Raw genomic sequence first — 26,664 nt, forward strand, 5'->3', positions numbered from 1 at the left:
TTATTTTTATTTATTTATTTATTTTTTTTTTTGATATCAGTAAAAAGATACATAACAAATAATAACCTAAAATTTTATTTTGAATTTAGATATATTCCTGTGTAATCTGGACTTTTTTATATAAACGAATTTTTAAAAATATATTTGGTCTTTCTTGCGTATCAAATATTGATGATTATGTTGGTTTCAAGTGTATTCCATCTAACTTTCTTTGAATTTTAAACAACGCTTGTACATCTTGTATCGTCTTTCAATTTTTACAATTATTTATGAATCAGCAAGGGTTTTCTTTAAAAGTTATGCGTAAATGTGTGCCCTTTCCTCACCCGTTAAGGATAGCATTGATTTTTTTTTTACTGGAATATAAAGTATTCACAATTTAAAAAAAAAATAATTAATATTGTAAACAATTTAATTACATTTATTTAAATTACAAATGAAAAAACAAAACATTAAAATATTTAAGATTCATACTTAAGGTACCTAAATCATAAGTGACGAAAACACAATTAGTTTAATCATTAATATCACGGTAAAGTTCTATTTTACAGGGGAATAAATTTTAATTTTTTCTTTCCTTCTGGGATCCCCAGAGGTGGACACACGAACATGTAACGTCTGCTTGAAGGTGTCCTTTCGTTTTGTAATTATCCCATCGTAATTGTTGCATTAACACATTAAACGATGTCTTCCGAGATGTGCCTGTGTATTAAAGCCCAGGTAATTATCGCCCCTCTTTACGACTGTGCACTTGCGCTATGCACCGTATTTTATGCAGAATATGGTGCAATGATTGAAATTTAAGTATCATTGATTAATTGCTTGACACAAGGTCAAAGGGCGAGAATATCGTTGTGTTTACGAGATCTGACGCGATAATTGAGGGGTTCCGAAGTGTTTTCGGGGTTGTTGGCGTAAAAGTCGTCACGATAATATGCGAGATGCACGTGCCATGACAAAAAACCACAGAAAACAGCATGAAAACGATATATAGAGTAAATCTGTACAGTTATACAAAATAATAGGATTTAAAGAAATGCAACAAATTACATAACAGAACTAGTACATTTATACAAACGTAGCTATTATATCAATTTCGACAGGTCCATATTATGATACATATTTTTTTTAAAACATCAATTTGATAAAGGTTGTATTGTTAAGATGTACATGTCATTGATTTTTTGAAATGTAGCATCACACCTCATAATTATCTTGTTAAGGTACATGTACATGTTGAATTTAATTTTTCTCTACATAACAAAAAACCAAAGACTGTTCAATCTATTTTGACATAAATATTATGTAATGTTCTTTCTACATTTATTATTTCATCTCAGTTTTCGTTCTCTATTACAATTACATGTACCTAAAGACTGTTTTACAAATTCCTGACAAAATATAATTATGTGAAATATCACATTTTAATTTTAAAGTCAAAAGATCACTAAAACGTTTGTTATACTGAAACAATTGTTTTCCAGTTAACATTCAAAATGCACAACTTACTCCAGGGTCGTAGAAAGCAATTTTGTTTTTGGTGGTGGTGGTTGGGGGGAGGGGTTACAGGTTACAGCGAATATTAATATTTTAGGGCGGGGGTCTTTGACAAAAAATCTTTGACAAGCAAAAAAAAAATCATTAAAAAAGAACATTAAACTTCATAACTGGGGCGGGAACAAGCATATAGTTGCTGCTAATGGTATATAATCTATACATCGGCAAAAATTTTAGGATGGAGGATGGCTCATGCTCCCGGTTTCTACGGTCATCATTATTTAAGGAATAACTGTCTTATTTTTTGATTTCATGAAGTGATCAATCGATTGGCTTGCGTGATAATTTGCATAAACACCGAAGGCGTTTATGCATAAAATTATCACGCAAGCCAATCGATTGATCATCTTCATGAAATTGAAAAATCTGACAGTTATTCCTTATATTTACATGCTTTGATTCCGCCAATCCACGTGCTCCAGGCCCTGCTTCGTCTAGCTGTTTGTTCCGCCCTACACGAGGTTTTTTTGGAACCGCACCAATACATTGATGGAGAAATAAAGTACATTTACATTTGGTAATTTTATCTCGGACAAAGACATTGGAAATGTAAATATTCTGAACATGAATGTTAGTTTCATTGCATTGATTGATTGTATATTGGTAAACGTCCCTTTCGAGAATTTTTCACTGACGTCACCGTATGCCGGTGAAGGGCTGTAAAATTTAGACCTATACTTGGCATTTGTGGCAATTGTGTGAGGGTTCTTTATCCTGCCAACGTCTACTTGACACGGGACCTACGTTTTTAAGGTCATATCCGAAAGACCCGTGACTTTCACTTCAAGCGCCGAAGGCGAAGGAACAGTCACTACAGTCACCACGAATGAGCCTCCCGATCACGAAGCGAAAACTCTACCACTAGGCTACCGTAACCGGTTTCATTAATATTGCATTGATCGTTGTACTGACGTTGTTCAAATATAGATCAGTTCTGTATACCAGAGTTAATTAGTATATTATGCAATTTTTAAAATATTCATGTTGGCAGTAGAAACAAAGGTATTTGGGTATTTGTTTAAATTCAATAATAATACTCTGGAGATGGGTAGGGTTGGTATGGAAGCACTTAAGTAAACATGTATTTGCACTGCAATGTAAACACTACACCAAGAGCAAAAAAATCCTTTGCTATTCTACGTTCTACCTGATGGGACTTTTTCTGCTTATAACCCAAGGTCCTTAAGTTTTTTTGCACTGTGAACTTGTATTGTCCCCATTCCTGTTTTTGGTTACTTACAAACTGATGAAATAAAACTAAATTATTATTAATATCTATCTTTCTATAGATTTACATATACTTCCAACACCGTGACATATAAAGATAAGAAGCATGTGACCCCTCAATCTCAGAATTCGTGGGTTTCACAAATTCATTCAGTAAAATTGTCCCTTATCTCTCATTTCCTCTCTTCCCTCTTAATCCGTGTGTCACAAAAAATGCAGGGAGGAAATTCGGACTACACCCATGAAAAGAATAAGAAACAATGGTCTTCCTTGCTTTTGATGTGCATTCTCATTGTTTTGTGTGTTTTCTTAGTCGTTATCGGCGTGTTTTTGTTTCTTCAATATAAGGAAATAGAGGACTTGAAATTCAGAGTTACTCTTCTTGAAAAAGAAAAGGTGATATCAAGGGTCGAGAGTTTCCATGTCAAGGTAAGCAAAGAAAATATGATTTGTTTAAATAATATGAAAATGTCATGGTCTCTGAATTCAATGATGTTCTTTTTTATTTTAAAGAAATTACGAACTGCATGTTTATACTTCAGCTAACATGTATACCCAGGAGAAGAGGTCATTTAATATATTGGTCTAGATCTGTCAATAATTCTATCCTTAGACTAGATATGAAAACAAAATGTCGGATCAGTTTACGACATTTTATAATTTCAACAAAATTGAGTCTGATTTAATTTACACCCACCCCTCAAAAATCTAATCAATGAAACAATAGATAAATTATAGATATAATACATTGCATATAGCTCTCTTATTAATTAAATAAACGTTTGGCATTCAGAAGCTCGTATGTTGTTTATATGTTATCCTCAATATTACAGCTTCTTGCTATCCATCCTACGTATGACACATAAACTTTATAGAAAATAAAATGACTTCATTAATGTTGTCTTTTAATTCACAGACTGATAAGGTGATACGAGACAAGCGGCAATTAACAACGGCCCAATACAGCAGCCTTTTACAGGAAATAACACAGAGACAGGTAAAAGCACAATGACAATGGCGGATTTTTGGGGGGGTAGGCCACCTTAAAATTATAACTTTTGCTGAAAAAAAAAACTGTTTGTAATTTATATAACGATTAATTTGAGTTCGAGTTGACTGTTGATTACAATCTAGCATTTGTGCATTAAATAGGGTTAAGGCTGTTTTTTGCCTGGTCGTAAATGAAGTTCTCAATCATGCATGCAATAACATGTAATTTATTAACCGTATTGCAGAAGCAATAACTATGACCTTCGTATACACTGAAATACATGTACATGACTGGCGCGTAGCATCGTTTTTGAAAGGGGGGGCAGCCAGAAAAATTTTTTTTTACTTACCTGAAAAAGTTGACAAGCTAAAAAAAAAAAAAAACAAAAAAAAAGCAGAAAAGGAAAAAGTTGCCCAAAGTTGAAAATCCTATTTCGTGGGGGGGGGGGGGTAAACTTTTTCTCAGTGTCAACTACTTTCAGTACCAATTCTAATGCTACATTTTCGGTACATCACTAAAAGTGGGGGGGGGGGGGCAACCAGGCTTTCAATTAACATTTCCTATAGTAGAAGTAAGGTTGGGAAAAAAAGTGTGGGGGGGGGGGGGGCCAGCCCCCCCCCCCCCTGCCCCCCTCCCCCCTGTTGCTACGCCCCTGCATGAGTTGAAAAACTTAACCATCTTATCTATTCTAAATAAGCTAGTGATATGAACTTCCTTAATGGAGAATAAAATATATTTGTGAAGATTATGGTTGTTTTCTGTTTTTTAGCTGGATGCCTTAATGTCGAGGTGCGGAAATGCATCTAAGATCTGCATACCAGGTACGCCGTCGAACAAACGCGTCAGCATAACATTATCTTTGTGTACATACCTGTATATATATATGCAGTGTTTAGGTCATAAGTGCACCGATTTCACTGTTCTTATCTGATTTATGTAGGCCCAAAAGGTGACGCCGGTCTTAAAGGTGACATAGGTAAATATATACAGCATTTGTTCAAAGTGTTTTTCAGGTTAATTCAAATATCTCAACAAATACAAATAATACACACAATATATACATTATAGGAACATGAAGAAAATTTTAGGACATACGCAACGTACCTTACCGACTGATAATTTTTCAAGATATTCTTAATTTTAGATTACAGTGTCATCAGATGTTCATAGACAAAAAAAATCAGCTTGCCTTACAGGCAAATACATGTGTATATAAATATATATATATAATACTAAATATATATTCTCTATATAGGTGTTTCTTTTATCCAAATTGAAGTTAGAAGAGGTATACAAGAACATATATAAACATTAAAATACAGCACACAGTTCCTTCAAAAATTGGAACTCTTCAACTCTATTGGAAAAATACAAAAATGTCCAAACTACGTCGCGTATGTCCTTAAAAGAGATTATTCAAGAACTTTGCTGAGAATGTTTAAATTGTTCAAAGCTTTTTATTTTAGCTTTCGTTGTATTTATCAGAGGTTTTGATAGCAAATTCAATCCACATACTGTATTTATTCAAGATAACATTTTTTTGAATTTTATTTTATCTTATATGGCTTTAGGTTTAAAGGGAGATCCGGGACCACGTGGACCTCCGGGACCAAAGGGGGATTCCGGAAGTGTTGGAACTTCCGGTTTAATTGGACCTCCGGGTCCTAAGGGTGAATCTGGTGCCACGGGACTCCAGGGAAATCCTGGACCTCGAGGGGAAAAGGGTAAAGTCTTTTCAAACACCATTTAAAGATTCAAAAGTGCATGCTCAGCTATTGAACTTGATGTTTGTTTTTATACAGGCGAAAAAGGAGACATGGGTCTTCAGGGACTTCCAGGGGTCAAAGGTGAAGCTCCTTCCCAGAAGTCTTTGGATATGTGTTGCAACAGATTAGGTACTTTGGGTTTTTAGTATTTCCTTAAATAAAGAATTAAGTATGTATAACATAACTCGAACGATAAATGTCTTCTTTTTTTCTCAAAGAACGTCCCAAGAGGTAGCTAATGTAGAAAATAAAACAAAGCAACTTAAGTTTCACCTTAATACGATATATTTATTTCGTAAAAGTACTAGAGTCATTATAAAGAATCGAGATCTTTTAGGGAATAAAAAGACCTCAAAGTCAACTTTCAAAGTACTGTTTCAGCTGCCCCTTCTATTGTTGGGCCAACAAATGACGTCATGACGGTGGAACACGGACATGACGTTACACTTCCGTGTAAGACTTCCGGTGCTCCGAAAGCTGATACAGAATGGAATCCTGGGGTGGATCCAACCCAGCATGGGCGTTATATACAGTCTACAGAGGGACTAGAAATCTCCAACGCCCAGTATCTTGACAGCAGAATGTTTACCTGTAAAGCTAGCAATATATTCGGTAGCTACGAGAAACATATATACCTTGTCGTCATAGGTAAGAGTTTTTTTCCCGATATACTAGTACTTGCATGGTTTTCAAGGTAAATCAGCATTTTTGACACATGTATGATAGTTATAAATGAGACAACTTATACCAGTACATGATCAAGGTAGTTAATGGAGCCAAACGTCTGTCTCGTCACGATAGGGTTAATTATATTATTGTTACCCTTTTTTACCCATTAAAATTACATTGCATCCCTGGAAAAGTTTATCCTTCTTTTTTACTTTCTTTGATTATATCCGTGATGAATGTTAAACAAATTAAGATATCTGTGTACACAATGTAGGAATCATTCAACTCTGCGAAAAATAAATGACTAAATATGCTTTTAGGTATCCACACTTGCATTTGTTGATGTTTCTAAGATATTTTATTTGATTTAAGATCCTATTCAATTAACCTTGACCCCAACAACCCTTGACGTCACAGCTTCCGCGACCCCGTCTTTAGACTTCCTCTGCACATTCAAGGGACTTCCGCCTCCCCGTGTTCAGTGGTTTCATCTTGGCCCGGATGGAACGCGGCATAACGTGACATCACAAGCGCAGACAGGTGGTGGGCGGAGCACTCTGCATATCAATAACCCGGATGCAATGAGTACTGGCCAATACACGTGCAATGTATTGAATGCTTACCAATCACAGAGTCAAATAGCCAACGTTACTGTTCATTGCAAGTAAATTCTTCTATATTCTTTACCTTATATCGGTATATTGGAACTTAAAGACAAACCATTTCATCAAAACTGGGTTTCATAATTTGACATAAAAATGTACAATGTACTTATAAGTCCTACTAAGACTTATCTGTCGTACCAGAGTGTCAATGAACCTTAATTATTGTATTATTTTTAATATTTAATTATATCTAATTAGTTAAAGGTACATATTTTTATTTAATTTTATTTCGTTTCAAACTTTTATTTAGACTTGATGGTCACTTTCTATGCTGGGCTGTACCGTTCAATAAATCAAAATGAGCGAGTTTTAAGATTAAACTTTCAAGAACATTTATAATTTTTCCTTGTTATAGCAAAACCTGTTATAATGAAAGGACCTGGAACAGAAACAGCTACGATCGGTGAAACTGTAATTCTCCGATGTGACGTGGCCGGAAATCCACTTTCCACTGTAGAATGGACTTTCCCGAAGGTAAAAAAATATCACGACTTCTTCGTAAACATTACCTTTCATTATGTCAAAAGGATCCTTACAAATAGTTCAATTCTCAGTCAACCTTGGACTTTCAGTAAGGCGTGGTATTCTCGGCGTTACATAATTAGCGTCTGAAATTTACAAGTCTTTCATTCACGGTTAATAAAAAAAAATACATGTATATTCCAGCAAATGTCAACGTATGTAGAAATGATCCAATGATAGTGTTTCGTACGACAAAATGGTGGGGCTTAAGTCATATCATCGTTGTCAACAACAATTTAAAATTGTTGATGTTATCAATTTCTGAACCAATGAGAATCTATTCGCCGTTTGAAAGACGTAGTGTCGAGAAAGTCACGCCCTCCTGAAAGTCCGAGGTTAACTGAGAATTGTACTAAATGTACAGCCGAATTTCCATCTTTCGAACATAGATGCTCTTTGGCCCAATGTATTTCTGATGAATTGTGAAATTATATGTTTGTTATAGACAGGTACAGCTGTACCTAAAGACGTAAGGATAAATCCAGACGGCTCTATTACCATAGTCCATGTGGATCAATTCAGTGAGGGGGATTACATGTGCAACGCCACTAATTCATTTGGATCCGCCACTGCATCTGGTCATCTTAACGTTATAGGTAGGATGTAGACCTGCGTGTTAAGATGTTTTCATAATAACAAATATCAATTTGTTATTTTTTTCTGTTCCGTTTTTCGTCTTGACGAAGTTCATTTATAAATTTTACCATACAAATATTCAGACCTTGTTCTAAAAAGTTGTTTTATACCTCAAATATCTCTAACGCAAAAAGTAATTTCATTCTCAGCGATAGGATGCAAATTACTCTGAATTTCTGGAGTATAATATACCTTAAATTTGGGTCCTAAATGGATTGTAATGAAATATAATCGTTTCATTTTTAATTAAACCAGTTCCGCTAGTAGTCCAAACAAAAACAGAAGAACTTCCGGTGACTTCGGAAACCTTCGTAGAACTCCAGTGTTCCGGAAGTGGTAATCCCACACCTACGTTAACATGGCAGAAGGTTGGGTCATCACCTTTGAACTCTGACCCCAGTAAATATATTATGCTTGCCAATGGTAACATGATTATTACTGGATTTAACCCGGAAATAGACTCTGGACTTTACGTCTGTAACGGAACGAGTACACAAGGAACTGCCGGAGATTACACGTTAGGTAATTATTCTGACTGACAGAACGAGAATGAAAGTGGGAATGAAAGAAAAAAGAGTAGGGAAGAAAATTAAGAGGCTAAAAGGCGAAAGAGACATAGATGTTTAGTACAAGTTTTACAATATAAAATACAAATCAAATTTCAACCATTTTCAAGCCTTGAAGTACATGTGTAGGTGACCTACATTTCAGAGATAAACCTCATTTTTTTGTATAGTCTTAAAAGATTACTCCCGATAACAAAATTGCCTAGCTAGGATTAGTGATTTTCTAAAATTAGTGTTTGATTCTTATATTTTTAGTATACAAAAATCTAGGACCTCTGCAGTGCAATTCTACATTCAAAGAATGCTCCACTAAGGTCGGCGTGTCCTGTGGGTAAGGGATATTAAAAGATTCCACACAGTCATAAAAATCAAGGGTTTCTTTTGCTATTTTCTATTTATATACAATTTTCAATGGATTCGATAAAATGTTTATTTGAACAAAAAATGCTTAAGTAGAATTTTTATTACTTATATTTTTTTTTTTTAGTTTTTGAGCTGTATATATCTTGAGTGATGCTTTTGATTTTTTATAAAATATGCATAAATTGTATACTAGTATATTGATACAGTAGATAATGTTTTAATATGAGTTGGGGATTATTACGTCAGACCTTAGATCGTGTTTTTTTTTTAGGTTTTTTGATAAAATAATTGATTTTACATTCCAAGATTTATCTTACTATTAAAATAAAAAAAATTAAATCAAAAGAACATTGACGCCTATATTTTTTTTTTCAGAGGTCAATGTCCAGGAAACTGTGACGTCATGAATTCAGGGATCGTTTACGGTTTTAAATCTTATACACCGGTAAAAAGTTTATTTTCCCTATGCATATCCAGTTTTTTTTGTGAATTTAAAATTGAATTAAATCGGATATGCATTTACCTTACTTTTGGTCAGAGGAACATTTCTTAAAAATGTTACGTAGCAGTTTTTTTTTATTAATGTCACTTGAAATAATTTAAATGCACAACTTTTTATTTGAAATAAATAAACTAAAACAAAAAAATAATGTTTCGTCAATATTATACTGTAGCATATTCTTTTCGTGTAGATGTCCCCAATCTGTTTGTCCGGTAAACACATGGGCGTGGTGGGTCGACCCGGGGACACGATCATCTGGTCAGTGGAGGCAGGGGGAGACACATTTGAGGCAAAACAAAACAACGGCATCACAAGTCAATTGTACGTAGTCTACTATATTTATTTTTTTGTTTACAGTGTTTGTTGTTTATTTACTGTATTTGTTGTTTAGTAACAGTATTTGTTGTTTGTTTACAGTATTAATTTGTTTACAGTAATTCTTGTTCATAGTATTTATTTGTTTATAGTTTTATTAGATTGTTAACAGTATTAATTGTTTTTACAGCATTCAAAACTCATCTGCAGCATTCGTTGTTTATTTACAGGATTCGTTGTTTATTTGTTTTTGGTATTCTTAGTTTGTTCATGGAATTTTTTGTTTTTTACAGCATTAATTGTTTGTTTACAGTATTATATGTTTATTTATATCATTCCTTGTTTTTTACAGCATTAATTGTTTGTTTACAGTATTATATGTTTATTCATATCATTCCTTGTTTTTTACAGCATTAATTGTTTGTTTACAGTATTATATGTTTATTTATATCACTCCTTGCTTTTTTGCAGTATTAAATGTTTGTTTACATTATTGTTTGTTTATATTCTGCCTTGTTTGTTTACAGTATTAACTGTTTGTTTACAGTATTAATTGTTTCTCTATATCATTTATTGTTTGTTCACAGTATTTATGTTTGTTTTCAGTATTAAATGTTAGTTCATATAATTCTTTGTTTGTTTACAGAATTACCTGTTTGTTTTCAGCATTGTTTGTTTATTGACAGTGTTATTGTTTGTTGACAGTATTAGTTGTTTGTTTATGGTATTGTTTGTTTACAGCATTAATTGTTTGTATACAGTATTCCTTGTTTGTTTAAATTATTACTTTGTTTGTTTACTGTTTTAATTGTTTGTTTACAATATCAAGTGGTTGCTAGCAATATATATTTTTTGTTTACGGTATTGTTTGCTTAGAGTTTTATTTTATTGTTTACAGTATTAATTGTAAATTGTTTACGGTATTCATTTTTTGTTTACAGTATTATTTGATAATTTACGGTATTAACTAACCGTTTAGAGTATTAAATGTTTGTTTACAATATTAAATGTGTGTTAACAGTATTAAATGTTTGTTTACGGTATTAAATGTTTGTTAATGGTTTTGATTGTTAACTGTATTCTTCACTTGTTTACAGTATCAATTGTTTGTTCACAGTATAAATTGTTTGTTTACAGTAACTATTGTTTGTTTACAGTAACTATTGTTTGTTTAAATCATTTGTTCTTTGTTTACAGTATTAATTGTTTGTTTACAGCTCGGGCCCACTGGCTGAGAAGATGACGGTCTATACTAAACAACCCCAGTTGGGTGGGCACACCACTATAGCGCCCATAGCTCCACTGGGCGGGTAGCGCCTATAGCTCTTCGTGGCGGGAACCTAGCTGACCAGATCAAGATTATATGTTCTTACAATAAATTATGGTTTTGACTTTTTTTCATTTTTTAATTGATGTTTCCTAAGATTTAAACTATTTGACAACCCTCTAGATTTCTGTGCACGTCAAATATTACACTGAAGCAGATGAATAATTTTAAAATTAATCTGAAGGATATGATATACCCGGTAATTAAAAAAAAGTCGTCTGGGCTAAAAACTTTTTGATAAACTGAAGAGTAACAAAGTCAGTAAAAAAGGAAATTAGCCTGAAACAATGTTGATTCAGATTTGTTCAAGTCATGACCCCTGGGATAAGGGATTGGCAACAATATTATATGTGGTCAATTTTTCATCAATTTTACAGCGCATTCTGTTTCGGAAAACATAGAGCACAAGCTTGCCCATCTACCAAATTGATATATTTTATAAACTAGTATCAGATACAATTTATGTGTAAAAAGCTCAGATAGGCAAACTAAGTGCTCTATGTTTTCTGAAGAGAAAAATATATCGAATATAATGAAATTCTACCAGAATTATGGAAATTCTGGAAAATGTCCAACTTCTGTACCCTCTTGTGGCTTCCACGTAAGCTTTGAATCCGAATTGGTGCTTGTTTTAAAGCAAACATTATTTTAAGTTCTTAACTACAAACTATCACAATTTACAATTTGCAGAGTTTTGATTTTTACCACAAATAAGGGGCCAGATGTGACCGTTACCCTACCTTGTCCTTTGATGTGTCTCTACAATTTTTTTTTTTCTCGATTAACATTTGTACATGGCAATTGTCTGATATATAAAATCAAATTGAAAATTTCTAATCTTTTCTAGAGGACAATAGAGATGCTTAAAGATCTACAAACAAACACCCATAAAGACATTAAAAACCATGCACTACATAACGAACATGATTTCAAATACAGTGTTATCGTTAATTCGGTAATCCATAAAGAATTCAATTAATTTATCTACATGAACTTAGAATCATTACTTTCATCTTTATGTACAATGTATATTCACTCATTCTAAATTTAAATTATAATTTTTCACGCATATTGACGATCCTCGCGATCGACTGCTCATGTTTAAAAAAAAATCTTCTCTCTGCTTCTTTTCCCTGTCCTTTATTTATTAAAAAAAAATCAGGGAGGTTTTGCGACATCTTTGTTACCTATAGCTGAATTGCATGATGGTACATGTAGTTCACATCCTTAAGTTTTGAAAAATTTAGGATCCGCCACCCTATTTACTTTCAAATGGTACTGCATTTTAAACCTGTTGAGTTTTATCAAAAGCTGGTTTACTATTTGTTTGCATATTTCAGGTTTATCTGTGCATTACAGATGTCAAAATCTAGCAGAGCTAACGAGTGTACGGTCACGCTTTACTCTATTTAACAGGCATATTACACAAACAGGTATGAACTTGAACTATATATTTGCTTGTGTACGAGTAACATGTAATTAATTTAAAGGAGGGGCAGTTGATTATGTTGAGAAAGCCCTATACTGTTAAAAAAATCATACCTTGAACATGCATGTCAGTGTGATGACTCTAGCATACATGTTACAGTGTGAATGTACATTCCCCCGCCTTAAAGATTCCTCCCCTTGTTAATGGTCCATTTATCCGCTTAATTACTCGTGATATGGCAAACAAACAAGAAGACTCCCCCCCCCCCCCTTTCCATCTATAGATCTCGATCAATCAAATCTAGCCTTGAGTTTAATTACGAAGGCCATTTCCACTATACACGCATGCATAGCTTTTTTTGTTTTTTTATATGTTTTCTGTTTTAGATCGAGGTTTTCCCGAATGCAAATCAAACAAAATTTTATTGCTACTCGCTGCTCCGTTACGTCCTTCGACGTCTTGGTGTTTTGCCTTTTTTTAATCAAGTCTATCTGTATTTAGAAATCGATATTTGTAAAGCGATGTATTACATTAACTTTAAAGCATTCTGAAGTAATAAAATTATACTAAATTTAACATTTTAATTTTATTCAGTGCCATTTATAAGAGGTATGACTATAAACTTTATGAAGTGTAAAATAACTAGATGACTCAATTTTGACCTGCTCCGTGATCCTGTTTTTCCACCACCCGATCCTTACACTTATCACCTTTTACTAAAAGAAAATTATCATCGGATAGACACTGCTAGTACAAAACCATGGAATTTCGTCCTTCCGTACGGATTGATAAAATACTGTTCGAAAAAGAACACAGTGACAATCTATGAAAATCATAGACAATATATGATAAATCCTTTTACTATCAGATATTTATCTACCAGCATTTTCATATGAGAATATTCAACTGAGAACAGATCCAAGAACTTTATGGGGAGGATATCCATATCCCTGCAAAAAATCTCTGTGTGGAAAATTTTGGATAGGCATTAGCAAGAAAAATAAATTAAAATATTATCTTCTCTAAAATAAATTTTTAAAATGAAAGGACCGGGTCTTGAAGATACTAGTGTTAAATCTTTGATAACTTTGATAAACATCAGAATTAATTACATTTTTTTTACTTAAAATATTTGAATCTGTTGTTAAAATGTGTGTGTCAAATTTGGTTGTAATATGATGACGTTGGATAAAAAGTAAAGTTATGACAAAAGCCTACGAAATTTTTGAGCATGTTTTTAAATTTTCATAAGTACTGAAATTGAAACTATAGAGGGAAAACTTAAGGTTATGTAGGATTCTTCTTTTGTCTAAATGCATTTTTACAGTTGCGCAGGTGAAAATACTAAACGGCTATGTCAGTAATACTCATACATGAATTATATCAACCTCTACTGACAACTTAGCACACAGGTTACATTTAGTTCAGTTTGTAACTGACACCCCCCCCCTCCAACACACACCTGAAATTAAAAATATACATTTTTTTTAAGTGGGTTAACGTTATTTGTGAACCCTCTACTCATAAGCTATAGTTGCGATTTTAATACAAAGTGTAAAGAATCAACTTACATCAAGATAATATTGAGTATCATTACGGATAAGTTTTGTCTTCATATTTGGGTTTTAAATTTCCGTGCAACGAATATATCCGGTTTAGTATTTGGCAATAAACAAAAAGACACCCCCCTCAGTAGGATTGTAGGTTATTCCAAGGATTTGCCAAGCATTGGTCGTTAATAACCAGGTAAAATGTTTCAACACCTTGATCAATTAATTTTCCTGGTATGCTCAATGGTATACAGTTTTATATCCGTCATTTGTTGGTACATATGTAATGTCAACTTATGATGTCACTGATAAAATGCTTTGCACAACAGTTGGCGACAGAATCACTTCATTATACGGTGGCGGATTTAAGGAGGGGGGCACCCGCTGCGCCCTCCCCCCCCTTCCCCGTAGAATTGTCAAAGTTTTGTAAATCATAGGTTCTTCGAAAATATGTAATAATGTCGACTCGGTAGACCTCATTTTTACCCAACAAAATCTCTGTAATCCAGGAGCTACAAAACCCCGGACCCCCATCAGGACTCCGCCCTAGAACCACTGGGGGCCCAGACTCCCTGCCTACTTTTGGCGCCCCCTCTAACGTTAATTTCTGGATCTACGGCTGTTATAATTATAGACAAATAATTATTATTAAACTAAAAAAAACTTTGGTTTTGAACACCTCAAGTAATATAAAGCAGGGGCACAATTACTGGAGCTGAGGTTTACCAAAACAGATCCCGAATAAAGTACACCAAAAAGGAAATATTAGTGTGGAGGGGGTGGTTGGGTGGGGTTGAATGCTTTCCTTCAAATTTATGCTACTTGAAAATGTCGGATCTAAAGTTAATCTTATGTGTTTCAAAATTATGGATATTCGATGAAACAGAGATTCCTAAGATTGTTAATTGTTCGGACGTCCCTAACCCCCCACCCTCAACCCCCTACACACACGCGCATACACTGTACCTAGTTTCAGATTTGTACCTCGCTTGTCAGAAAAAAATTTGGATGTGCGACCGAGAGCTATAAAGCCACTCATTTAAAAAGTACACTTTGAAGTTTCTTGCACTAATCAGGGGTGTGCAATTAGCATCGCCCGACGCCCGGGGCTACCACTTTTTGGGGGTCGGGCTAGTGATTTTCTGCATGGAGGTAGCCCGTCGGGCTAGTAAAAATTATAACTACACACGCAATACATGAAAAGCACAACCTGAATTTTCACTCGTTTTTGCTATGAAATTCCCAACCAGTAAAAATTTTTCTGACAACATGCTCCTACTCTCAATAAATCTCCATAATCTTATCTGTTTTGCAGCATTACTTGACCAATTTACTTCCAAAAAAGATCGTTTTTTCCTAATCCGAATTTCCTCTATTCTTTCGTTTATGGTAAATACTTAAGGAATCACTGTCTAGTTTTGAGAGTATGCCAGGGCATCAACAATAGTGGGAAACATGAGATAATTTGCATAACGGGCGAAGCCCGTTAAAAGCCCGTTATGCTTAAATTATCCCATGTTTCCCACTATTGTTGATGTTCCTGGCATACTCTCAAAACTAGACAGTGATTACTTATATTTCCATTTCATTGTGAAATAGAATTGTAGACTTAGACATTAAAAATGTAGACTAATAGATTTAAATTACACGAGGACTTCCATGCCAATTTCAATAGTCCTCGCACACTGACGTCAAACACAAAGGCAGCCGCACGAGATTTGCATGCATATTTGGCCTCCTTAGCGTCAGACATAGAGACAGATGCGCACGAGTTTTGCATGCGTATTAGGTCGCCTTAGCTGCTGACCTATCGACCTGCCTAATTTACATTCCGGCAGAATTATCAAGAAATAAATTCCCCCAAATTTCAAACAGTTATTACAAAGAAAAAAATTAGAAATGGAAATATATGCAGATATCTCATTAAATTATTTACGATCACCCAATCAACTGAAAGATAAGTGTTTTTTGACTCACATAAAATATATTTATAGTGTATTTAATGATTTAAGATGAAAACAAAATGAATTAAATTTCATTCTAAATGAGCTTTAGCTGCAGATCTGTAGCTCTCCGAAAAATATATATTGATAGACCGGAGAGCTACAGAGCCACCCATTGAAAAAACTGTATATTTATTGCGCACAAAAAAATGCGCTAGGTTCTCGATTTATTTCTCCATGTTTTTAAAGCTGTAATCTCAAAATATTACTAACCGTGTTTTCCTAACACATTCTTTGACTCTTTCCACAACAAAACATTCCTCATAATTGTTGTTAATAGTCCTCCTGGCCCTGATATTGCAATCATCGCACATTTCGCTTATTTATACTGCCATTTTGGTTTCAAAGATAATTCGGTCCAATATGCTTCGTTCAGATGTCAACTACGAGAGAACTTGATAGAGGAGAGAGTAATTTTTTGAAATCTTTCATTTTTTGCAATTGAGGTAAGAACTGGAAAAATTAATCAAGAATCGAGCGCACTTTTTTGTGCGCAATAAATATACAGTTTTTTTCAATGGGTGGCACTGTAGCTCTCCGGTCTATTAATATTTTTTTCGGAGAGCTACAGATCTGCAGCTAAATGAGCTTGTGCAATGTTCAGAAAAAAGGGAAGATAATTTATTTAAATTCATTTTAATCTTTTTTCATTATAATTTATACATGATTTAATTTCATAGTGAGAATTAAATTTTAATTTTAAAAAGAATGACTTCAGTACCCTGACTTTTTCAAATATTAATTTAATTTCAACATAAAAGTTTTTTATTTTAATTTTTGCCCCTTTATTTGGGCTAGTAACTTTTCACTTGGGGCTAGTAACTTTATAGCTGCCACTAGCCCGTGGGCTAGTAATTGATTTTTCTAATTGCACACCCCTGCACTTTCTTGTTAGTATGATACACAGTCACTTGTTTTGGAAATAAATTTTTAAGCCATGGCATGATAGATATTAAATTATGAGTTAAAAAATTATCCCCGAAACAAGTGCATGTGAGATGATACTGTACTTCTCTATCGCCCGCGTGGGGCAGTGGTTAGAGCGTCTGCTCTAGAGTCGCAAAGTAAGGATTGATCCTTACGTCGCCGGTTCGAATCCCACTGTGGGACGTGGAGACCGGTTCTTCAGACGAGACCGTATAAACCAAGGTCCTGTGTCGCAGTAGGTGCTGGCACGAAATAGATCCCCCCCCTGCTCATTGGTCCTAAGTGCCGAGTATAGGACGAAATTTGCAGCTCTCCACCGGCAAGTGGTGGCCTCTCCATATGATAAAAATTCTCGAGAGGGACGATTAACAACATACAAACAAACAAACTGAAGGTATCCAAACTCGGAGGGAACAAAGATCTCTCTTTTTATCAGACTGTACAACTCTCATACGCCTAACCATAATCTCCGGATTTTCTTAGATCAGACATCAAGAGCATCAAGAGATCTGCAACTTACATGTACCCTTCTGGATCCGTCAACTGTCGGTCTTATAAATTTTGCCTTTTGGGGTGGATGGGGACTGATTCTTAGCATAGTTTTGGTTTTCAGAAAAATACTTAAGAGCTAGAACCATGGCTTTCCAAATCGTAATATGATATGCATAAAGTGGCATAGTTTTCCTCATTAGCCCATTAGGAAATTTAACCATGTAATAGTAGGTATTATTTTTTTTGCAGCATAACATCATGTCGGATCGACCCACCATCGACCTTCCCATTGTGGACATGTCCAAAGCCAAAACGGACCGAGCTGGTCTTGCTAAAATTGTAGTGGACGCCCTGGAAAACATTGGCTTTCTTTTCATTGACAATGTCCAAGGACTAGATTTTGACAGATTGTTCCAAGCCTGCAAGTGGTTCTTCTCTCTACCCGAAGAGAAAAAGAGGAAATTGTGCCGGAAAAACTGGGTCCCCGAGAACAAGAATATTTACCGAGGATACTTTCCTGTCGTGGAGGGAGAACCGAGTCGTAAAGAGGGGTTTGAATTTGGTCGTGCTGTTGATCCTAACGATGTTCAGGTAAATATAATATAATTATAATGCTAATTATTTAACATGGAGAATGCCACGCCTTTCCAAAGTCCAAGGTTAACTGAGAATGTAGTAGAGGCTGTTTATTTGCAAAATCTATTGTTAATTTATAAGTATAAGACTTTTTTTACCTTTTAGGTGAGTGCGGACAATTGGTACTATGAGAGCTGTCCATGGCCGGAAGAAGACGGGACATTTCCTTTTAAGGAATACATGACCTCTATGTACGAGGTCATGCATGAACTGGCTATGGAGATTTTACGCTTGACTGCAATCGGTCTAAATTTACCAATTGATGCCTTTACGTATCTGTTTGAAGACAAACCCTGTACCACGTACAGAATTCTACATTATCCCCCATGGAACGGCCCGCCCCCTAGCAACGCTCGCATCGAGGACGGTAAAATCCTAACAACGCCAGATCATTCCGACTCGAATTTCCTCACTCTGCTGGCAACATTCAATTACAAAGGCCTCGAAATCGTGAACTCTGAAGGAAATTGGGTCGCGGTGGAACCGAGACCAAAAAGCCTCGTTATGAACATTGGTGACCTTTTTGACCGAATGACCGGAGGAAACAAATTTCGCGCCACGCGTCATCGTGTCCTTGACATTGGGGTTGACCGGTATTCTGTTCCGTTCTTTCTGGAACCGTCCTACTTCAGTGATGTTGGGGTCAATCTAATAAAAAAGTACACAGGTGAAGAAACGCACGAACCGGAAAAATATGGCTGCTACATGATTCGAGTCGCCAAGTACGAGCGGAAATACTTCGAATACAAGGTACTTCCGGACTTCGAAAAGGTCGGCGAGCGACTCGGCCTGGTGGATCCTGTGGGCTCCTAAATTGAAAGTGAAACTTCATAACAACTTCAAATATGGTGATGAAAAAAAAATTATACCTCATGACGATATATTGGATGAAAAGATCATTCATTTATGTTAAATTGCTAAAAGGTCATTAAAAGGGAAATTCAAGAATTTAACGTTAATACAAAGTGGCGAATAATACTACAAGTCTTATTTATATTTAGTCTACTTTATTCGTGGGTAATATGAAAAGTTACTTTTTATGAAAAATGATTTTTTTAAGTTGTGATTTTTATTTGTTTGTTGTACAAACTCGTTAAGTATGCTGTGCATTGTTTTGTTAGAATTTTATACAAACTTGTATCAAACAAAAAACATGATACTTTAATACAAACATTTTCCACATGTATATGTAAATCATCTTAATGGACCACTTACAACTCATTTAAAATTTCTGAATTATTTTTAACAAATAAAAAGATAAAACCAACTATTGTTTTTTGTTTCCAGTTGATGAAAGCAATACGTGGCACGCATATGTTAAATGTATGCAATACGTGGCACGCATTCTTGGTATATTAAATTTAATATTAATACAATCTAATTCAAAATTGGACGTTTGGTCCGCTCGCATACTTGCTTCAGTAACGATTATTTACGAGCAGCTCGAACATTTAATTTTGTTTAAGTTGAAGGAAATCTACCGGTAATAGGCAGTTGTACAAATATATATATTGAAATGTAGTGCAAAATATGTCACAGTAACTCCTATCTAAAAATATTAACTGCAGTGAAGAAGAAACTTAAGAAGTACTTACATGTATATATATATACTGCACAACAATTTATTGAAGAAGTGGTGTAAATTAGACGTGGATATTTAAAAAAATGCAAGAAACTTTCAATCTCAAAATTTAGTTTACCAAAATCAATAACACCAAAACATAATCGACTTTTTAACACTTATTCTGCTATGTCCCTCGATAGAATTTACATTCAGGCATTTTGACATCTAAGACAGCTAGTGCTGCTTTTTCAATAGAATTGGAATTCGTAAATATACTTACATTGTACCTTGTCATTGGTCATTTGCAAACTTATTTTGATAAAATCATTCTGATTGTATGTGCACACGTATATACTCTGAAGTTGATAAAAATGATGCTTGAATTTCTGATTGACAATATATATTGCTGAAATTCCCATGGGTACCTATTGTACCTTGTCGTTAGCAGACCTATTTCTATATTCATTTGAAGCAGAATTTATTCAAAAACTTGCCGGCATGGCTACAACTGCACACGTTGATACATGTATATCGACGACAAATCATGTATTAACAATTATTGTTAATTCCATTTGATTGCCGACACGATATACCCCAGTGAGCTGTTCGATATGAAATACCATTGAGTCTGAAACATGTGTTTTTAATTTGGTATATTGCTACAAAAAGACGCTAATGACCAAGATTTATGAAAAATTTCAGTGGGAACATCGACTTTGGGAGTTCTGAATGTACCAAACAAAAGTCCCTGTAAAGCCAAAGAAGGGACTGACACTTTTTTTTAAATTGAAGAGTTCCAATCGTAGATGTTGTCAATACATGTGTATATGTTTAATTTGGTATAGAATACGTATTTTTATATATATAGTCAAAATTAATTGGAAGGGTGCCCCCCTCCGCCCCTCATTCCCTGATTCCTATGGCCTATGGTGCTGTACAGTTATATGGTATGCAATTACTAGAGAGATTGTTTGGTGATTATATTGAATGTAATTTTGAAATAATAACGGGTATGGTGTAAAAACAAAAGGAATAAAAAAAAAACCAAAAAAACAAAATATTCCCCAAATAAGGTAAAGGCTTGTCCTAACAAAAATGTAATATGGCTGTCTGTCTGTCCGAAAAAAAAAAACTTTCTCCCAAGCTGGCCATTAATTTTGAATTGGTGGAGAAATGGCTTTTATATCTCACATGTCTATTCTTTATGACAACACCTTTCTGAGTCAAATTTGATCTCATGACTCTAGAGTTTGACGAACTTTAAAGAAATGTTTATTTTTATTGTTTATTGTTAATTGACGAGTACGTCTTTAATCGTACATATCAAAACAAAAATTATTGCATATTGGGAAAATCAAATTTGAAAACAGCCAAAATGCTTTATTTGACAATGAAAATAATTCTAAAATGATTTAAGAATTAGAAATTAACGATATAAAAATTTAGACGAGTATGGACGTATATAGTAATATATGAAATCAAAACCAATTATAAATACATGTAGTACTGGGCTACTTTAAAAAAGAAAATGATTACTAATTTGAGCATTACAATTCATCAATTCCGTGCAAAAGGTGTAACATAGGAGATTTTAAGTCAGTATATGTAGATTGAACCTTCATGCAGACCTAGGTTGTATGACCCAATAAAAAGAAAGATACCCCCTCCTCGACCCCCCCCCCCTTTCCAAAAAAAAAAAATGGTATCTGTCTCGATGATAGGTTTTACTAGAGTTTTTTTTCTTTTTCTATTACTGAATTTTGTATTTAATTAGTAATATCAAATAATATTTGAACCTAACACGTTTGCACCGAGTACCAAGGATATCAATTTTATGTCTTATAAATCAAGAAAGATTATAATAGAAACTTATATTGTGCAATGGGGAATTTTTTGTGGAGGGATTATTTTGGGTTTGTTACGTTTTTTTCCTATGGTACTTATAATGAATAAGTGAAATGAATATCATTTTTGAAAAAAATCCAACAAGCCCCGGGGTTGAATATCTGTGGGGGTGGGGGTTGGGGGGATGGTGGTCCTGTCTACATGTCATGAATAGGTGTCGGAAGCAAATCGAAAGGGGGAGGGCTAAACCAACAAAAAAATTAATCCCAATTTTCAATGCATATACTTTGTATATATTTGCAAAAAACTGGTGGGCTAAGTTCCCCCCTAGCCCCCCCCCCCCCCGGCCCGGTTTCGATGCCTTTGTAAGTACCTGTGTCCTGTACATGTTCATTATTAATTTTGGTATTTTGCGTAGCTTTTTGATAACATAACCTTATTGATTATAAAAATAATTAAATCTTTACCCCGAGGCGTGACTAGGGCCTGTTACATGTATAAGGTGAACATTTGCTCAAATTACCATGATGGCCTAACGGTCAATCATTTAACACAATCCATTCAAAAACGTTAAGTGGAAATCTGTGGTTAATAGAGTAGATCCATGCAACAAGTAAAAATTACACGTAGGTTTAGTAACAGTACGCATTTAAATGCTAGTATTAAACACCATTTTTGTTCATTCAGAAATAAGACATACCGGATAATTTGTAAAAAAAAAAAACAAACAAAACAAACAAAAAAAAAACAAAAAAAAAAAACGAGAGAGTCAGGAGGACTAGAATTTCAGTAAACTCAATGCATAGAAGGGAAAAGGGATAGAGTATATAAAACCTACATCTTTATTTACATACTTGGTGAAGTAAATATTTTATAGACCTTCTATCTGTATATGGATAATTTAGAGCATCAGCTGCACATCTATTTTCCTTAAGGGTCAAACAAATAATATCCAATTAAATACACAAACTATAGATCGATCGACAAAGTGATATAATCGGGTAGTCGGAGAAATTTGTGTGTGTGTGAAGTGATCGCCCTTATAATTTTAAATAACATTCATTTTTTGTATAAATTAAGTATTCTGTAAAATCCTTTTTGAATTAAAAAGATCAAGAATAAACATTTTATAATTTCTTTTAAAATACCGATAAGAATTTTCTATTTGTAGTGGAAAAGAACTATTTCTTTTATTTTTCTATTTAAACAATTATGAAAAATCGATGTAAAGTGCATATGAATAGTTTATTTCACCCAAAAGTGTAATATTTGAGTCAAACAAAATCAAACAAAAAAAAAAAAAAAAAAAAAAAGAAAGAGAGTGTTAAAATGTGGGGAGATAGATGGAGACTGAGAGACTGTGAGACAGGAAGGGAGGGTGGAGGAGTGAGAAGAGAGATGTAGTGAGGGAGAGAAAAGAGGGTGAGCGTGGGGGATAGCAGTCTCCCATTCCATCTTAACACCCTCTGTCTACTCTCCCTGTTCTCTCCTTTTTTCACATTTAGCCTCCTGCTACTATCTCTACCACTGTCTTCTTTACCACTCTACGAGGAAGTGGGAGTGAGAGATTGGAGGAGAGAGAGAAAGAGTGTGGAGAGAGGAGTGAGTGTGTGAGGGGAGAGTGAGAGTGGAGAGAAAGTGGGGAGAGAGGTAGTGAGAGCGAATGTGTGTGTGTGGAGAGAGAGGGAGAAAGAGTGGGGAGTGAGTGTGTGTGAGGAGGTAGAGAGAGAGTGGAGATAGGAGTGAGTGTGTGTGAGGAGAGTGGAAGAGGGAGAGAGTGTGTGTGAGGAGAGTGGAAGAGGGAGAGAGTGTGTGTGAGGAGAGTGGAAGAGGGAGAGAGTGTGTGTGAGGAGAGTGGAAGAGGGAGAGAGGGTGTGAGAGAGTTTGGGGAGAGAGGGAGAGAGAGAGGAAGTGGGGAGAGAGGGAGTGAGAGAGTGGGGAAAGAGGGGAGAGGGAGAGAGTGTGTGTGTGAGAGGGAGTGAGAGTGGGGAGTGAGAGTGGGAAGAGGGATAGTGAGGGAGTGACGTCAAATAAAAAAAGATACGACATAAGTCCACAAATTTTTCGAACAACCCTCTTGTATATAGGCTTTATATAGAAGGAACTTTGGGAAAATTTGAGATCACAAGATTTTACTAAAATAACAGCTTAAAACTTACGACTTTTCTACTTTATACACAACCATTCCCCACCAAAAATTAGAATTCGGTCTTTTTGATATCATTGACAGCTGCTTTTTTTCAATAAAAATGGAACTCATAGATTTATTCCCCTTGTCACTGGTCATTTGCAAAATTAGTTTTTTAAACATTCTGATTGTACACACAAGTACTCTGAAGTTGACATCAAAAAGATGCTTGAGTTTCTGATTGACAATATCTATGTTGATTTTGGAGACCATGCAGATCTTCCATCAATCTATTGGAATTCACATAGGTACCAATATCGCCCCGTTATTAGCAGATCTACTTTTGTATTCATATGAAAGTGGTCCAAAATCTTGTATGTGAAGAAGATTTTAAACATGACATTAATGTACAAGGCATTTTCTGAAATTTTCATTCTTATTTCTGATATGGGATATATCACCTTGAATAAGGATACCACACAGTCGGACACATATGTTTCATTTTTAGAATATTTTACAAATTTGAAAAAATTCTCTTAACCTAAGGTCATACTGAACAAAATTGTGCCAAGTTTGGAATACTTCCATATGAATAGGTTCGGTGCTATTTCTGAAAAAGAAGAAGAATGTTTCTATGTAAAATGTGAAAAGTTGGCCCCGCCCTACCCACAGGGGTCATGATTTGAAAAACTGGAATGTCCACTACCTGGGGATGCTTCCATAAAAGTATGATCATTCATGCCTTTGCTATTCCAGAGAAGAAGAAAAGCTATATACTATGAGCCATTGTGGCTCAGGTCATGAGCTGAAAAAGGTAATGAATATAAAGGACATAATATAGCCATAAAGGTATCATATTTCCTTGGATATGGTTTTTGAGAAGTAATTTTTAAAACATTATCAAATTTTGTATTTCTGAATTATTATTATATTTCTTAAAATTTGAATTCCCTTCACCTAAGGATACTTTGTTAAAGTTTGGTTTTTTGGGAGAAGAAGTCGAAAATTGAAAAGTTTCCAACGAGAAATTAAAAAATATACAGTGAAAATTGGTAGAAAATGTTCAAGCTAAAGAAAGTAATGAATTAATATAAAGGACATAATATAGCCATAAAGGTATCGCGTGGATATAATATTCAAGCAGAAAAAAGAATAATTATGGAATATTGTGTATTCGTTATTATATTTCTTAAAATTAGGATTCTGACAGTTAAATTTGAAGTTTTTTAAGGCAAATTATTTCCAAAGAAATTAAAAAATACAAGTGATTGGTAGGTGTTCAACCAGGTATGAATGCAATGCTTATACCCCCCCCCCCCCCACTCTTATCCCCTCCCCTTCAGGTATGTAATTAGATATTTTCTAGGATATAAGGTTTATGATTTTTAACTATGTAAATAAAAAAAAATCAAGTTATCAAAAATGATTGGAAAAAATGCTTGAAATAAACGTGAAAAATTATTAAATATTGAAAGTTTATTTTTGAGAAAGGACGATATCCGGAAAATACGGACTTTATTCCTTTATTTACTTCGACCGGAAGTTAATTATAATGTAAATTTTCGGTCGAGGATTTTACACTGAAGTACATTGCGTCTTTGGTTTCCGACTTTAGACAGAGATTTAGAGGTAAGTGTCAACATTTTCTTTACTACATGCTTATTTTATATATCGAAAAGCAATGTGGTCTTGAAAGAAAGATGTCGGAACTCAGACAAAATATCGATTTTACAGTTCCACTGGCATCGCGGAGGCTGCATGGGGAAAATGTTTGTTTTGAAACAGCGTTGTGCTGAGAATTGGGTTAACATGACCTTAATTCCCCCAGTTTATAGATTTAACTCTGCAATATTAACAGAAATGAATTATCATACTGTTCATACATGTAATGACAGTAGATTAGAATATCAATGTTTACAAATACTGAAATAGGCCAATGAGCTTCAGAAATTCATGTGTTCATTTTTAAAACAAAACATGCACTAGTCATTTTGATAATTGTTTGGGAGAAGATTTCTATTGTTCTTTTCACCAAAGAAAAATTCTCCATCAGAGGAAATACATCAAAAGAAGGGGGAGTGGGCAGACTATTTAATGAGCTTACAGGCACATAAGGGTATTAGGTTTCATTTGAATGGCAAAAAATGCATGATTAAAGCCCAGGTTATAATCATAGTATCTTATCTAATTATGCAAATGTAATAGGGCTTTTCAGTATTAATCAACAAGGGTTACTCAGGGTGTGTTCTCAGACTGCATGTGTTTTAAACAGGTTAAAAGTAATTGATAGATGTAAAAATATTTTTTGAATATAAACGTATATGTGTCATGCGAACATTTATGTAAAGAAAAGATGACTCCTTCAACAATGGTGTGTGAATTTGTGGTAAATATTCATTATTTAGTTGAAGCTTGTGAAGATGTATAGAATTTTATCTTTTTTCTGCTGTCATTATTATAAGGATGATCATGATGATAAGAGCAAATAAGAACATATATTTCCAATTTTTTTTTCACATGTATTTTATAATTAAATTCAAATTATAATGTATTTTTTTCAATCTGGCATGATAAAAATGTTAAGGAATGGCAAATTTGCATTACAACTTTAAAGGATTGACATCAACATCACTGTGGAAAAAATTGAAAGTAAACCAAATTTTGGTTTCAGTTTCTTTGTAGATTGATAAAAGTTTGTAGATGAGTTGGTTATGAATTTAATTCACTCCATATAATGTTTGTTGTACATGTGTATCATGTTCATAGTTTTATAAGTATAGAGGGGGCACCTGCTCGTTTTTGGTTTGTGGGAAGGGTGTTGTTAGCAAACATCCCTAAGGGTATCATGTATTTATTGCATGACACCATCAAATAAATGTACAGGTAATATCTCTAATTCATCCTTTCTCTGTAATAGATACATGTATATACAGTAAGCTTTTAAGAAGACAGAGGATATGACTATGATATTTAGGAGTAAAATT

At 34.3% G+C, this 26,664-nt stretch overlaps 2 protein-coding genes across 3 annotated transcripts; both read left to right on the forward strand.

Moving 5' to 3' along the window:
• Positions 1–2,921: 2,921 nt before the first annotated feature.
• Positions 2,922–11,134, forward strand: LOC134266045 (hemicentin-2-like). The gene is made up of 15 exons (XM_062748276.1): positions 2,922–3,213; positions 3,701–3,781; positions 4,545–4,596; positions 4,716–4,751; positions 5,347–5,499; positions 5,578–5,670; positions 5,923–6,189; positions 6,583–6,870; positions 7,231–7,349; positions 7,843–7,993; positions 8,289–8,555; positions 8,855–8,930; positions 9,338–9,407; positions 9,655–9,785; positions 10,997–11,134. The coding sequence occupies exons 1-15, from the start codon at positions 2,998–3,000 to the stop codon at positions 11,091–11,093; spliced, it is 2,097 nt and encodes a 698-aa protein (XP_062604260.1). The 5' UTR covers positions 2,922–2,997; the 3' UTR covers positions 11,094–11,134.
• A 1,297-nt stretch (positions 11,135–12,431) lies between these two features.
• LOC134266046 (uncharacterized) lies at positions 12,432–19,369 on the forward strand. Of its 2 annotated transcripts, none has more exons than XM_062748278.1 (3): positions 12,432–12,539; positions 17,757–18,098; positions 18,249–19,369. In XM_062748278.1, the coding sequence occupies exons 2-3, from the start codon at positions 17,766–17,768 to the stop codon at positions 18,954–18,956; spliced, it is 1,041 nt and encodes a 346-aa protein (XP_062604262.1). In that variant the 5' UTR covers positions 12,432–12,539; positions 17,757–17,765; the 3' UTR covers positions 18,957–19,369. The 2 variants fall into 2 exon arrangements, with proteins under 2 accessions (XP_062604262.1, XP_062604261.1); XM_062748277.1 differs by lacking the exon at positions 12,432–12,539 and adding an exon at positions 14,174–14,281.
• The last annotated feature ends 7,295 nt before the right edge of the window (positions 19,370–26,664 follow it).

This window comes from Saccostrea cucullata, unplaced genomic scaffold (genome assembly GCF_032062105.1).
Source record: "Saccostrea cucullata isolate Sc308-1 unplaced genomic scaffold, CSIRO_AGI_Scuc_v1 ctg878, whole genome shotgun sequence".
In the NCBI taxonomy this organism is placed as follows: domain Eukaryota; kingdom Metazoa; phylum Mollusca; class Bivalvia; order Ostreida; family Ostreidae; genus Saccostrea; species Saccostrea cuccullata.